Here is a 15138-nt window from a genome sequence, read left to right as displayed (position 1 = left end):
TGGCAAAAAAGAAAATAATTGTTAAGATCAATAATAGTTTTATTAGTTAGCTATCGATATAAAACGTTAAGTGTATTGAAAATTACTAGCTTCCAACACTAGGGCATGTCGCGCATTTCTTTAATTTGATCTGTTAACGCCGGTCCATGTGTGTTATTTCCAGGTAGTATTGTAGTCAGAAGACAGATTGACACGTTGAATCCTAGCCAAGAGACAATATTTAATTACCTAAGAACAATAAAAATGTCGAATTAAATACCTTTTCATTCATGTTATTTTGACATCGCTGTGGAGTAGGACGAACGATTGCAATCTTGGAGGCAATTGATTTTCAAACGGGATTTGATTTTGTCTGATAAATTGCGCACAAGAGCACGAAAGCGGAAGAACAGAGTAAATAAAAGAGTCAAAATAAGGATCATGATAGAACTTGTCAAATCTCAATCTCCCGTTTTTCTTTTCTTTAATTAAACTGATAACGGTATCCCCATTTTTAGTCGCTTGATCGAGATGGCCTCCAGCATCCAACATCGCCTTGACAACTGTTTTAAATTCCCAATGCGCAGATGCCCAGTAGGAACCTTGAAACAACCAGTGAAACGGAGTTCCGCCATCACTGCCAATAGTTTGGGGATCCGCTCCAGCATCCAACATTAGCTGAATGAGTTGAACTTTGGTTGAACTAGTCGGACTCCCTCTAGAGAACCTATGACATTCATCAACCGCCAGCTGAAGAAGGCTGAGAAAGCCGTGATTTGAGTTATAAATGCGGAAAAACGGGACAAGGCTTTCCTTTACATTTTCAATTTGCTCTTTGGTTAAGTGGTGTATCCCTTTTGATAACAGAACGTAAATTTTCCTTTGAATATCATGCTGCCAAGTTCTGTCAAGAAGTTGGAAGTGTGGACGCACCGACGACACGTTAGTTAAAACTGCTAACGTATACTTCACGGTTAGCACGAGACTTTTCGATGCTATTTCTCCCGTTTTCGGATGGCCGTGATCTGCCCATAATTGATAAAACAAGTCGAACAATCTATGAACTGCGGTAATGAAATGATCAATGCATTTAAGCGGAGAAGAGGAAGTGAACCCGTATGACTGATCCAGGATGAATAGACAAAGGTGGAATGTACGACTGCAACGAAATATGGAACATAGCAACAAATTTTTCAGGTGAAAAGAATTCAGGCCAGTGCTAGTTTGCCTAGTAAAGATGCAATGACCAACGAGAAGGGCCTGAGCATCGAGGGGCTGGTAGGAACGCTGTTGTTCCAATTGTTCCAGTTCTTCCGTTGTCGTCATTTCGGCTACGTCCCCAAAAGCATTACGTAACATTTCAGACTGTTTGCAGGGAACTTTTGGTATAGCTGGGTCACCATCCGCCGTCAAATTACGCAGAATCAAAGCTTCTTTCCAACAACGTGGTCCACGCCAAAATAGAATTTCATTGAGCACGTTGAGATCTTGAATTTTTTTATGAATAGGGGAACATGTTTGTTTGAAGATGAAAACGATGCCCATACATTCTAGCGCAACAATTTTATCTGGCCGGGGGATTGAACTTGCCATTATTGAGCGCAACACAAACTCTAACCATAGAGGCTCGTCATTCGTAACATCAACGATAAGTTCCATCAGTTTGGTAATTGGCATTTGATGGCAAATGTCGCGAATGAGCGCAATGTCAGGTGACAGTACAAACGGCTCTGTATCTTCTTTGAAAGTACACGTTTCCCATGAAAAAGGACTAAAGATTTCTATACATTTTCTCCATGTCTTGTACAATCCACACATAATGTGCCCTTTCAATTGGAGCACTAGAAACTTGAGTACGTCGTAAAATTCGTTTTCAACAGCCACTTTAAGACACGTATCGCCTTGATTGTTGCAGGGAGTTTCCATCAAATTGGCAATGATTGCCTTCCGCCCGTGAATCTGACGTAAGCCTTTTAATTGAAATAACGAACCGTCGTTGACAGCTTTGCAAAAGAGATCGGACACACTAGGAGCAGCCATAACGACTAACGACTAAGGAACACAAATAATTAAATGATTGAGAATGCAAACAGCGCAGAAGAGAAAGAAAAAAACTTAACAGAACAAAAATAAGTGCAAGACTGTCGACATCTGGTCGACATGGTCATATTTCTGTCGTAGCATTAACGACGTTTTTCTTAATACACGACGTTGTTCATACTCCAACGTTGTACTTTCCCAAATTTGCGCAAAGTTTATATATTTCCCCCTTCATAACTTGGTCGCAAACCACCAAGATTGGTCCTCTTTATTTCCTACAACTTCCTTCAAACAACATCCCCATTCGTCAGGGGAGTTAATTAAGTCGTTTTGTTTAATTACAAAATAGGAGACAAAAAAAAACAAGCTAAAAATGGTTAGAAGATTTACTGTGCATATAATAGGCGGCCCTATGGAACGAGCGCTATGAAGAACGACGACCTTCAATTTAGCTTCTTTTATACGTATGACTGTAGCAGCAGAAAAGCAGCATTCATCAACCAAACGGCTTACTTTATAAAACAAAATTGGAATTGGAAGGTAATTCAACAAGCTATAATTACGGAATAGGTTGTACAACCGACCGTCAAAGGGATGTGAGCGTTCACCAGCGCTAGGAAAGGAAGATGTAAAAATGCTGTGACGATGTAAAAAAATACCAAGATAAACTAGAAAATTCGTCAATCGAATAACGAATTTTTTTTTTTTATTTCTTGTCCAACGAAATGGCATTTTGATTTTTGAATCAAGTAGCCTGGCCAGTTGAAACTCACTTTCCCAGAACGTTATGCACAGTCGAGCTCACGCTGGTCTGTGTCACATAAGTGGTGGTTTCGGTGTTCTAGTTAGTCACTATGTATGAGATTTGAAAAACAAAAATAATAATTTAAAAAGATTATAGTGATAAACATAAATAGCTGGAATTTAAAAAAAAATAAAAAAAAGTTGCAGTTTGGCTCACTTACAGCGTAAATTGGATATCCGAGGTCTATAGAGAAGGCGGCAGCCTAAAAACGCGGCAGTGGTAGCTATATACCCATGGCTACTTACCTAGTGTCACTTTATTCTTCTTATTGATTATTTCTCTATTGTAGCGTATCGGTTTTCTTATTACCTGATGTTGGGTAGATTCCCAACGTTTTTTCCCAAGCTATATTTCTGTTGATTGCTTATTAATTAGTGTCCGAAAGCTACGGGCAAACGAACAAGATTCGTCCTCTTTATTATTCTTTCCTACATTAATTTTAATTTAAAAGCGAAACTGCATTTTTTTTAAAATCAAAGGCCCTTCACTGCCTGAGTAGCCTTTCTTTATTCTGCGCTTTGGATTTGATTAGCAACACCACTGATTATTTCCATTCCAAACTCCATAAATGTGATACTAGTGATTGTTGAAATTCCGTATGCTTACTGAACAAAGCTCACGAGCGAACAAACAAGATTCGCCCGTCCTCTTTAGTTTTAATTTCCTATTTTTACCTACAAATGGAAATAGTATAATCGATTGAAACAGAAAGCATATTGGTTAGCAACAAGACTAAATATTTTCATTCCAAATTCCAAAAAATTATATCAGTGACTGATGGCCTTCTTTATCTTCAGAATCAATAGATTGCTCAATTAAAAAAGTTTTGGTCGGCCTATATATTGAGATACGTTACAATGCGCCATAGACCAGACAGTTAACGCATTCGTCTAATACCATATCATATATACAGCACGAAAATAATGGGTAGATTTTCGACAATATCAGCATATTTCGCAATTAGTGTCTTTGTTTTGGCCAAACCAAATTTTTCCTCTGCTGCCACCGTCACCACAGCCGAGGAACAAATTAAACAACTATGGAAAAGCTACGTAAGATATTCTTTCAACTTTTACAGTTGTCTGATTTAACTTTATAAATACTAATAAGTAATAATGAAATTTCTTACGTCCGTACCATACCTACCAGAACAATTTCAAGCAAACAGTAGAAACTAAAAATATTCAGCTTGAGCTGAAAATTTCTCAACTTGAATTAAAGAATAAGCAACTGGAAGAAAAAATTCGACATCAAGTAAGCGCCTTTCTATTGTTTCCAATTTCCATTCTAACGTTTACGTTAAGTAAAGTAAATTGTATTTATTACTTTGGTAAAGAGCAGGCAAATAGTTTTACATATACTTCTGAATTGATTTCGAATTATACTATTTATTACATTATTATATATTTATTTTTTAATAGGACATTTTGGAAGATAAACTTACCCGAATGGAACTTGTCCTTAGTCTTGCAGAGAAGAAAACAGCTCGACAGAGTGGGAGAAATGTTATTTCACGTACGTGCAGAGAGGCTCGCTTAACTGATCCATCCCTCAGTTCGGGAATGTACTGGATCGATCCCGATGGCGAAGGAGTTGGGGATGACCCGATTTACGTCCACTGTGACATGAAATCAGGTTCGAAAAAAAAAGAAAAAAATTATAATTTAAAAAGAAATTGGTTTAATGACATTGTGAACATAGGAACGACATCGATTCCACACAATAGTGAGTCGTCGATGGATGTGGGACATTGCGCCGACCCCGGATGTTATTCCAGGGCAGTTAATTACAATGCCACAAGTAGACAAATGTCAGCATTGTCCGAACTCTCCGCCGAATGCCACCAGTCAATCAAAGTATAACTTACATTATTTCAAAAATCTTAAGTCCATTAATTATTTTCAAAATTTGATTGAAATAGTACGATTGTAATTTTGCGCCGTTGGAATTCAATGAAATATCCTACTCCTGGTGGAACGACAGAAATGGAAATTCCAAATTTTTCTGGACGGGTGACAACACGGACGTTCACACGTGCCAGTGCGGAGTGGAAGGAAATTGCGTCGATCCTTCCACCAAATGCAACTGCGACTCCGCCGCTCCAGTGCCATTAGTTGACGATGGTGTTCAGATTGAAATATTTAAATTTTTGATCTTAATTTCATTTGATAATCTAATCTCAACCTAGGTACGATCACGGACAAAAATCTTCTGCCCATCACTCGACTGAACTTTGGCCGAACGCAATTGGAAACTTCGTCCGGTGTCCATACACTGGGTCGCTTCGAATGTACCGGACAAGTGGCCGTCAGTGGAATGCCAAGTTCGTGTGAAGATCTATGGCGGATTGGGCACACCTTGAGCGGATTATATTCCGTTGTGGGAACTAAAATGGTCGAAAGCGTTTACTGTGATTTCACAAAGCTCCCTGCTGACACGGGTAAAGCTTAAGTGTGATGTAACGAAACGTTAAAAGGTGCATAACTGTATTTATCTCTAACAGGATTCCAGACCTGGATCGGTTTAGCAGATGTAAAGTCATCATCAACATATTTTTATGGCCAAAGAAGCACGGTTTTTAATCAAACAAACACTCCAATTCCTTTCGATGTTGTACGATTGAATGAAGGTGGAGCATTTAATGGAGCAACTGGAATTTTCACAGCACCAGCAAATGGAAAATATTTTTTCTCGTTCGCTGGATTAGCTTACATTCCAGTTACTTCATCATCGCATTATTTAGGAATATCTTTGTATTTAAATAGCGGTGAAATTGGAAAAGCGTTCACTGAAGAGTCCGGCAGCAACACCGCTAGGGAACGAGTCTCTTTAACCCTTCAATCAACGCTATATTTAAAAAAAGGGGATCAAATCTGCCTCAAGATTCGATTACAGACAACTGGGACACTCCTGACCGACGACGGAAACCACTTCAGTCACTTTAATGGTTTTCTTTTAGAGGAAGAGATTTCTCAGTCACTAAAAACAGTTGTATAGACCAGGAAATACATTTTGCGTCATCTATACTTGATTGAGTTTCCAAATTCACTTATATGGAAGAAAAAAGAAACAAACAAGTTAATTATCAATTCTTAACAAATAATATTAACCCAGCGCTTGGCTTGCATAGATACCGATGTAAGCAAGCAACACGCAAATTTCGCAACTTACAGTAACTTCTTAACTGAAAATACGCTATTCTACTCTTTCTCTGTGATCTTATAACTATTTACCTATGCTATGTTACTGTACGTTTTCTAATGAGCAAGAAGGCTTTGAGTACTGACAAGGATTTAGTTGAATATGAGACAGATTTGGTTTTACCTTAGGTTTCTTGTTTTCGCGACAGAATCGGATGGGTGTGTTCTCTGTGCCTGTTGATACACATCATTATTGTTTTGATTTCTATCTCGTCTGCACCTGTAAATATGATGGACTGTTATACATATATGGATGTATACAAAGTACTACAAACCATAGGTTAGTCAACCGCTAACAGCCTATAAATGCTGTAATAGCTTTTCACACTCTTTTATCACTGAAAAGCAGGTATACACAAACACGGCAGGCCCTGTAACCAGGCACTAACCACTACACCCTACCTTATAACTGTCACTCGACCGCTTATTAGTTTACCACGACTGAACCGCTTTGACTCGTTGGGGAGTCAAAGTTTGACAGCCAAATTTGTTAAACTTGTTGCTGGATACATAGAAAATTTCGTAAAAAAAATTTAATTTTTCAACCATTTCATATAACACGCTAATAATTCGGGTATTCTCGTTACCATTGGGTGGTTCGATCGTCTATCACAAGGAATTATAATTACAATTTACCAAGTGCGACCAAACGGCGACGGGACGACAGAAGACTGTGACCCAACTGAACTCGATCGGAGCAAGACGGAACAATGCCCCGTTGCCCGTCTTGCTCTTGGGTGGAACATTTTTTAACTTGAGCAGATTGCTTCTGTTTCCATGCCTGTATTTACGCGTACCGTGTTCTTTATTTTCAAAATGAATTCTCCAGGCGAGGCTCGAACTCGCGACCTCGGCATTACTTGTCGATGCTTAGCGTATCAGATTTACTGTCGTATAAGTACCATGCGCTAACCAACTGCGCCACTGGAGATGTTTCAATGCTCTGCGCGCATTCACCAAATCGTAGTGCGTTTCTTGACTTAAGTCTGAAATTACAATTTGGAAAACAAGCAACATAAAAACCTATGATGGAAGTCTATTTGGAAAAATTCGTTGCCGATTCGGATTCAAGTGCCGACCCGGAACTTGGTTTCTTGGCACTTCTTGGCTGAAAATGGTGAAACACATCCGTTTCCCTTGTTCAGGACTTTGACTTTTCTTCCTACTAAATCAAATTTTTCATGAGAAGTGTTAAAGATACCAGATATTAAAAGTTAGAAATAAAGTCAAATATCCAGTTAAGAGCTTTAACTAAATTCACTAAATTAATTTAAAACTAAATTACTACTTTTCACTAGATGATACATTTTCGTGCGTTCTGTATACAAAGGGGTGGGTCAGGATTTAGGATTTAGTTGTCATTATATTGAAATTCAATCCAGATCAATATCTCTCCTAGTCTCCTCTTTTGAATGATTAAATAGTTTACCTTATTTCGCCCATGTTCATTCAAATCCAATTTTCTATATTTCATCCGATTTTCATTTGACAAAACACTTCTCCAGGCGAGGCTCGAACTCGCGACCTCGGCATTACCTTCCTGTTGTTGGCGTAATTAATTACTGACGTATAAGTACCATGCGCTAACCAACTGCGCCACTGGAGATGGTGACACAATTCCTAAAAACACGAAATAATCCATGCGAAAAATAGGTAACCATGACGGAGATCGGGATTCCAATTTAGAAGGCAACATTTTGGTTGAGAGTGATAGTGAGTGAGTGTGCTCAATCTCCCGCTGTGAGAGTGTGAGAACTTACATAAGTCAAGATTTAAAAAATCACTCGATTTCAATAAAACTATACGCTTAGATATTGCATCCTTGAAACAGTGTGAAAACGTAATACAGATTAATAAATAATAGCACACCCAAAAGGTCTCCATAAAGGGCAAGGACTTGGAAGGATCGGCCATCATGGATTTTCTCTCCCTACCTCTGCATCGGCGTAAAATCCTTTCAGTGCAGATTCACGTTTCAGAAAACAATTAGGTGGGATTTCCGTTGGACTGTTCTTGTTACTAAGCTACAACGTTTACGGAAAGTCTGAAACGATACAAACGCGCAGCAATAAAGAAATTGGTGGATTTCACTGTACTAGTTCATTGCATCTGGATGATAAAAATTTAGTTTACTGTTATCCATTTAGTCCGCATTTAGTTACGGTACGTTAAGCTACGTTGTAACTAGGCAACCAACCACCCACTCCGCAATAAGTCGCAATAGCAATATTTTATTGATAACTTCTAAAAAAACAACATTGCCAAACATTACTGATAGTCCCAAACACAATTAGGCCAACATTTATTTGGACAACTTTCTTGGACAACTTTCTTCAACTTCTTAACTGCGCAAAGCATAAGTGTCAGTTCCATATGTGTAATTTCCAGTTGGTGATGTAATCACGAGACAGATTTCAAAGATGAACCGGTTGAATGCTAGTCGAGACAAATCAGACAATAACTATCATAAGATTTCATAACAATAATGAATAATTGAATTAAATACCTTTTCATTCATGTTACTTTGATCGCGCTGTGGCGGAGGACGAACGATTTCAATCTTGAAGGCAGATTTTCAAACGGGATTTGATTTTCTCCTATGACTTGCGCACAAGAGCACGAAAGCGGAAGAACAGAGTAAATAATCGAGTCAAAATAAGGATCACGAACGAGATCGCCAAAAGGCAATGTCGAGGTTCTCCAGTCTATAATTAAACTGAGAGCGGAATCCCCATCTTTATTCACTTGATCAACATGGCCTCCAGCCTCCATCAATGCCTTGAAAACCATTTTAAATTCATAGGGCTCATAGGCTGACCAACCTTCAAACAACCAGTGAAACGGAGTTTTGCCTTTTCTGCTGATAGTATGGGGATCCGCTCCAGCATCCAGCAGTAGCTGAATGAGTTGAACCCCACGCCCACGACAGTGTCCAACGACCGACTGGCAAAGAAGACCGGTATAATTGTAGTGATATAATGGGTTTGAAATTCGAAAAAAAGGAATAAGGCATTCCTTCACATTTGCAATTTGCTCTTGTGTTAAGTAGGATAGCCATTCTGATAACAGAACGTGAATTTTAGTTTGGGCATTGGAGCTGTTACGGTGGAAGTATCGCGATATTGAAAACACGTTTGTTAAAGCTGCTAGCGTATACTTGACGGTTAGCACGATGTTTGGCGAATCTCGTGGAATATGGGCAAATTTGGCATATTCAAACAATACATAAATTGCTGCATCAAAATGCTCAATGTATTTGTGCGGAGAAGTTAAATTGAACCTGAACCCGTAAGACAGATCCAGGATGATTAGACAAATGTTGAACTTGCGAACACTGTATTGCTTTAACATCCATTCGCTGTCGCGAATGTGTTTGAAAAACAATACAAAATTTTCCAGGTGAAATGAATTCATGCCGGTGCTGAGTAAAGATTTTTGCTGAGTAAAGATTCGATGCCCGACGAGAAGAGATTGAGCTTCGAGGGACTGGCGTAATCTTTGCCACTCTTCGAATTCTCTACGTAAGGACCACTGTTGTTCCAATTGCTCCAGTTCTTCTACTGTTTTGAATTCGGCTATGTCCCCCAACGCATTGCGTAAAATTTCAGACAGTTTGATGGCAACTTTGGGTATAACTGGGTCACCATCTGCTGTCGCATTTCTTAGGATCAAAGCTTCTTTCCAACAACGTAGTCCACGCCAAAATATAAATTCGTTGAACTGAGTTTTCCGACCAATATTGTAACACGTTTGTTTGAAGATGAAGGCGATTCCCATACATTCAAGCGCAATAATTTTATCCGGCCGAGGGACTGAACTTGCCATTATTGAGTTTAAGACGAACTCTAACCATAGAGGCTCGTCATTCGTCACATCAACGAGATATTCTATCAATTTGGTAATTGGCATTTGATGGCAAATATCACGAATGATGGCAATATCAGGCGATAGTACAAACGGCTCTGCGACTTCTATCAATTTAAACGTTTCCCATGAAAAAAGACTTACATTTTCAATAGAGCTTTTCCATGTACTGCGCATTATATGCTTTTTCAGCTGGTGCACCAAGAACTCGAGCACGTCGTAAAATTCGCTTTCAACAGCCACTTTAAGACACGTATCGCCTTGTTTGTTGCAGGGAGTTTCCATCAAATTAGCCACGATTCCCTCCGGTCCGTGTTTTCGGTATAACACGTTTAATTCATCTAACGAACCTTTGCTGACGGCTTTGCAAAAGAGATCGGTCATACTAGGAGCAGCCATAATGACTAATGATTAATCAATAAGGAACACCAATATAATTGGGAATGCAAATAGAATAGAAGAACAAAATTTAACTCAACAGAACAAAAACAAGTGGAAGACTGTCGATACATTGTCGCATTTCTGTCGGAACGTTGTTTTTGAAACTTGACGTTGTCCTACTCCGATTCTGATAATCGACGTTGTCCTTTGCCCAACGTTTGCTCGCCACCCAAGTTGATATAATTCCCCGAAAATGGTTGCTGTTGAAACCGAAGGCGAGCCATCAAGATCCACCCTCTTTATTTTCAAACAACTTCGTCAGGGGAGGTCATTAAATCCTTTTTTTTTTACAAAATAGGGGACAAAAGAAAACAAGCTAAGAAATGTTAGAAAGATTTACGGTTGCACAGCATGGAACAAGTGCTATGACACAGGGCGAGCTTTCAGTTTTGATTCTTTTTCATGTGACTGTAGCAGCAGAAGGGCGGCATTCATCAAACGAACAAGATAACGAAATCAACATCAACCCCTAAACCATCGTTGGCAACCTTATCGACAAGGAATAACTTAACTTAACAAGGATTATTAACTAGACGTCCGTAACAGCTTAATAATGAATGAAAGGAACTGGAGAAAACGCGTCATCATTATTTGCGGTTTAGCAGGGACTCCGGACTAGGAAATCCACAATCTTATCCAACTTCTACAAAAAAAATGAAAAAAGAGCCAAGAAAAGAAGTTGAAAGGATGGCAAAAAAGTGGATGGACTATTCCATGATTGTTTGATTCCATTCGATGGCCCCAAAAGTGTATCTACCATTTAGATGAATAGTTGTGAGAGATTTCGTCTTACCTTTGGTTGCTTGTCTTCATGAAGTGCTCCTTGAGCCAATGCGCCTGTAGATACAAATAAGTATTTGATTTCTGTCTCTGCATTCTGCAACTATAAATGTGATTGACTGTTAAATAAATTGAACTGAAAATTGAGGATCATAGACTAACACCTTTTGTTCTAGAGCTGATGGAGTAGATGGTGGTCCCACTATGAATTCAGCCATGTCCTCAGATCTCTGCCATTTGGCCTGATCGGGAGCTGTTCGATGTCTCTCTTTTTTAAGTCCTCAGTCCTCACTATCTGTTAGATGCCTGTATATAAAACAAAACACATGATAAAGGAATACAATTCAGACAAAGAATCAAGTACAACCATTCAACTTAATAGCGTAACCCGTCCGTAAACTAAAGGCATGATTCCATGATCGCAAACTAAAGCATGATTGAATCAGCTGTTTTTATTTTGTAGAGCAACATCAATAAAGCCACCTGGCGGACAAGTTATTAACCCTGATAAAAACGAATTTGATTAGCGCTGACTTCAATTTGTTTTCATTTATAGGCCTAAACCTTCCTATTCCCTTTCTAATTCAAGAAACATGAAAAGGAATCTAAAAATGTACACTCTTGGTAACGACTACGAGATAGGAATTCAATTTATAGTAAATAAACCCAGTGGTCACAGCTCCCATATAACAGAAATAGCTACGACAGAGCCCTGCAATGCAACCGACTACGACCGACTACTGGAAATTTGTCAACCCAATGATTCAATGTTAGTCATTTTAATATAAATTTGGAAAATGAGCTTAGCTACGGCTTCAGTGATGTAATCATTTCAAATATGTACCCTATGTTGCAAAAATGCAATGAATAAATCGGCTCAATACATAGAATTAGAATGAAAACCTTGTCAGTTTCATACCTTCAGGATAAAGTTGATGAAAAGGGAAGAAGCTATAAGGATGTCGGTAGAACGACAAACGGAGACGCGACGACAGAAATAGTACCGTGACACACTTGGTTGCTCCCGTTGTCACTGTTGGTGGCCATCGTCCCGGCCATCAAACAAGTAAAGATTTTAGATTTAATATTGATCTCACCTTGTCCAAACTCATATTCCCTTCAGAATTTTTCAACGATATAAAAACAACAAATTTACTCACATTTAATCCAAATTCTGACACCTGACAGCTTCAATGAATCGATGAAGGAAGAACGGTTGTCATGGCCAACTCTCCAGATAAGGAATCAACTAGCCTTTTTTGGGGTTCGTAACCCAATACTCAATACTCATTTGCAAATTTGTTTTGCCTTTTAATCAACCAGTCGCTGATTAACACACTTTGAACAGGATTTACGCAAAACTCTTAAGATAAAAATGTCACTTTCTATACATATTTCAAATCTGATGACAAGTGACATCGTCAATTCGTCATTCTGGTGAACACGAAAATTTTTTTAATGCAACAAATAAAAGGAAGAGACGGTAAAATAGACAAAAAGAAAATAAGGGTCGGGGTAACATAACAAACTACAAATGGGTAAAAAATTGTACTGGAACTACCGCCTGGACTCGGTGCAGCGCATTGCCCGGCTACAGATCAGAATCCGCAACTTTTTTGGAAGATCGCATAGGAAACATTGAATTTCGTGGCGTGGCGAATTTTTTCGATTTAGTTCCAGACTTTTCTCTCAACAACTTGGCCAATCCAAATTGATCCTTTGGCGTTGCGTTCTCCTTTTCTTGGTTGAGCTTGGCATATGGCGCGTTCATATTCAAATAGTCCGAGCTGACCGACGACTCCATGTGGCTGCAGATAATTTCTTCCATTTGACTGAAGGTGTGCCTCTCTTTCGGATCCGATTTCCAGCAATCGGCCATCATTTCACCGAAGAAGTTGGGCGCCAATTCTGGTTTGTCCATTCGATATCCTTTTAGAATTTCTTTCATGAGTATGTGACCGACGTCTATACCTGAAACAACAGAAAAAAATTCTTAATTACCAAGAACTTATAATGGATTAGGAAAAAGTAAAATTCACACCTGGATATGGAACTCGGCCCAAAGAAAATATTTCCCAGAGAAGGACTCCGTACGACCAAACGTCGGATTGACTGGAAAAGATGCGATCAATCAAGGATTCAATCGCCATCCACTTGACCGGCATCAAACCCTAACATTTAAAAAATCATTTTAAAAAATAAAATTATTATTTTAAATATTATTATAAAGAAAGGTTATAACTTTAATTTTCAATTACTTGTCCTCCTTTTTCGTAATTTTCTTCGTAATACATTTTCTTCGCCATTCCAAAGTCGGCCACTTTGGCTATTCCATCGTCAGCGAGCAGAATATTTCGGGCGGCCAGATCCCCATGGAGAACCTATCCGTAATAATGCGAGTCATGACCAGTGAAGATATAGAATGGATAAGAAATACCTACCTTTTTGCTAACCAGGTAACCCATTCCTCGAGCTATTTGAAAAGACCAAGAAATGAGATCTGTTGTTGAAATCGGACGATAAAAATTTCCGTCCAGATTCAAATCACTCGTTTCGACTTGCGAGGGGATTTCTGACCTATGGATTATAATTCCATTTAACTTTTCTATTATGTCAAAACTCTCAATGGAGAAACTTGTTTACCTTGTGAAATTATTACTTTCCTTTTCGTCTTGCATTTTCAGGTTCCCAAATTCATCCACTAAATTAACAAAATTGGTCCTGTGGTTAATCAAAAACGTTTGCAAATTGCCGAACCGACAATATTCAACGATCACTAAAAGTTCTCCTAAAAAGGGAAAAAACAATTAGTAAGAAAACACGCAACATGTTCAAACACTTTGGGCTAGTTAATTACCTTTATGTATTTGCTTAGTGCATGCTCCCAGCAGATTGACAACGTTGAGGTGCGATCCCAAATAGACGAGGATTTTCAGTTCACTGATGAGTGCTTCCATTGCGGAGACGTTGGCTTCCGACCGACCCATTTTGACGGCCACCGTTTTGACAGTTTCTTCAGAACCTGTTTTAATTCCCACTGCTTTCGCTTTGACTACACGGCCGAAGCAACCAGCTCCGAGCTGGACTCCTAAAATTAAAATGAGAACCTTTCATTTCTTTTTTAAGAAATGAAAAAGGGAAATAAAAACGAACCCAGTTTCAGACGATGTCTTGGAAATTCCCAGCGTCTATCATAGGGTAGGAACTCTACCTGGTCTTCTATTGGTGACAGGTTATTAATTTGATTGGCATTTCCATTCAGCAATTTAATTAGCGCTTCCTGTGAAACTCGCCGTTTCTTTTAGTTGACATTTCAAATAGCCAAGAATGAAAAAACGTAGGTAATTTTACCGACACACATTGCTTGCTTAATAATAAATTCGTTGTGTTTATACCTTGTCGTAATAAAATTTAACTCCAGCGAAGATCATTAGGCCTATGACCAAAAGTAAAACTGCAAATGTTGTAGAAACGGTGATGACGACGGTGTTGTCATTTTCTGGAATTCTATCGATGTCAGAAACCGTGAAATTTCTGTATTTCACATCACCTGGAAAACTGACTTTCCACTGACAAGCGTAACTTCCGTTTTCTCCCATCTTCCCTTGCAGTGGCAAGATTGAAGAGGTGTCGTCGGAGTAGAATTGTCCTGAATATTCTTTCCCATCCTGTAAATGTAATTCTTGGTAAATGTTTTGAATGTGAAGAATTAATTTTTAATTATATCGTTCACCTTAAACCATTTGATGCGAGTATTCTGAGACCCTTTGAAGCAAGTTAAGTTTTGGGCGATATCCTTCTCCAGTTGAACAGATTTAAGCTTTGAGTCGCTATTTAATTCTGGAATTTTACAAACATAATTGACATTATAGTTCACGTAAACAATACCCATAGCATTGATGACTATGGACTTTTCATAGTTGAAAAGATTCAACTATGAGATAAGTATAGAAGATTAAATCACCTACCTTTAGCGCGAAATGAAATATTTTCAGTGAATTCACTTCCTTGGCATTGAAAAGTATAGGC

At 38.7% G+C, this 15138-nt stretch overlaps 2 protein-coding genes, 1 long non-coding RNA gene and 2 other non-coding genes across 9 annotated transcripts; 1 reads left to right on the top strand and 4 right to left on the bottom strand.

Annotated features, from left to right (window-relative positions):
* Positions 1-21: 21 nt before the first annotated feature.
* LOC124336974 (fibroblast growth factor receptor 1-like) lies at positions 22-13643 on the bottom strand. 5 transcript variants are annotated; one of them, XM_046790954.1, is made up of 8 exons: positions 13551-13643; positions 13368-13490; positions 13151-13280; positions 12029-13080; positions 11274-11415; positions 10167-11212; positions 260-2072; positions 22-202 (listed from the first exon to the last, which is right to left on the bottom strand). In XM_046790954.1, exon 7 carries the CDS (start codon positions 2017-2019, stop codon positions 268-270), a length of 1752 nt encoding a protein of 583 aa, XP_046646910.1. In that variant the 5' UTR covers positions 2020-2072; positions 10167-11212; positions 11274-11415; positions 12029-13080; positions 13151-13280; positions 13368-13490; positions 13551-13643; the 3' UTR covers positions 22-202; positions 260-267. The 5 variants fall into 5 exon arrangements, with proteins under 5 accessions (XP_046646910.1, XP_046646911.1, XP_046646912.1 ...); XM_046790955.1 differs by having other exon boundaries at positions 10167-11206; XM_046790957.1 differs by lacking the exons at positions 22-202; positions 260-2072 and having other exon boundaries at positions 10592-11212.
* On the bottom strand, positions 2799-4290 carry LOC124337394. Its single transcript, XR_006917317.1, has 3 exons — positions 4269-4290; positions 2985-3498; positions 2799-2871 (listed from the first exon to the last, which is right to left on the bottom strand). It is a non-coding gene; the product is annotated as an uncharacterized LOC124337394 (long non-coding RNA).
* Positions 3682-5850, top strand: LOC124337005. Its single transcript, XM_046791007.1, has 7 exons — positions 3682-3876; positions 3974-4078; positions 4246-4459; positions 4526-4680; positions 4746-4947; positions 5013-5264; positions 5328-5850. The coding sequence occupies exons 1-7, from the start codon at positions 3748-3750 to the stop codon at positions 5819-5821; spliced, it is 1551 nt and encodes a 516-aa protein (XP_046646963.1). The 5' UTR covers positions 3682-3747; the 3' UTR covers positions 5822-5850.
* On the bottom strand, positions 6846-6955 carry Trnai-uau. Its single transcript has 2 exons — positions 6918-6955; positions 6846-6881 (listed from the first exon to the last, which is right to left on the bottom strand). It is a non-coding gene; the product is annotated as a tRNA-Ile (tRNA).
* Trnai-uau lies at positions 7522-7630 on the bottom strand. Its single transcript has 2 exons — positions 7593-7630; positions 7522-7557 (listed from the first exon to the last, which is right to left on the bottom strand). It is a non-coding gene; the product is annotated as a tRNA-Ile (tRNA).
* Positions 13644-15138: the final 1495 nt, after the last annotated feature.

Source organism: Daphnia pulicaria, chromosome 4 (genome assembly GCF_021234035.1).
Source record: "Daphnia pulicaria isolate SC F1-1A chromosome 4, SC_F0-13Bv2, whole genome shotgun sequence".
Lineage (NCBI taxonomy): Eukaryota > Metazoa > Arthropoda > Branchiopoda > Diplostraca > Daphniidae > Daphnia > Daphnia pulicaria.
The sequence above is the reverse complement of the archived record's forward strand: the minus strand, read 5'-3'. Positions and strand labels throughout refer to the sequence as shown.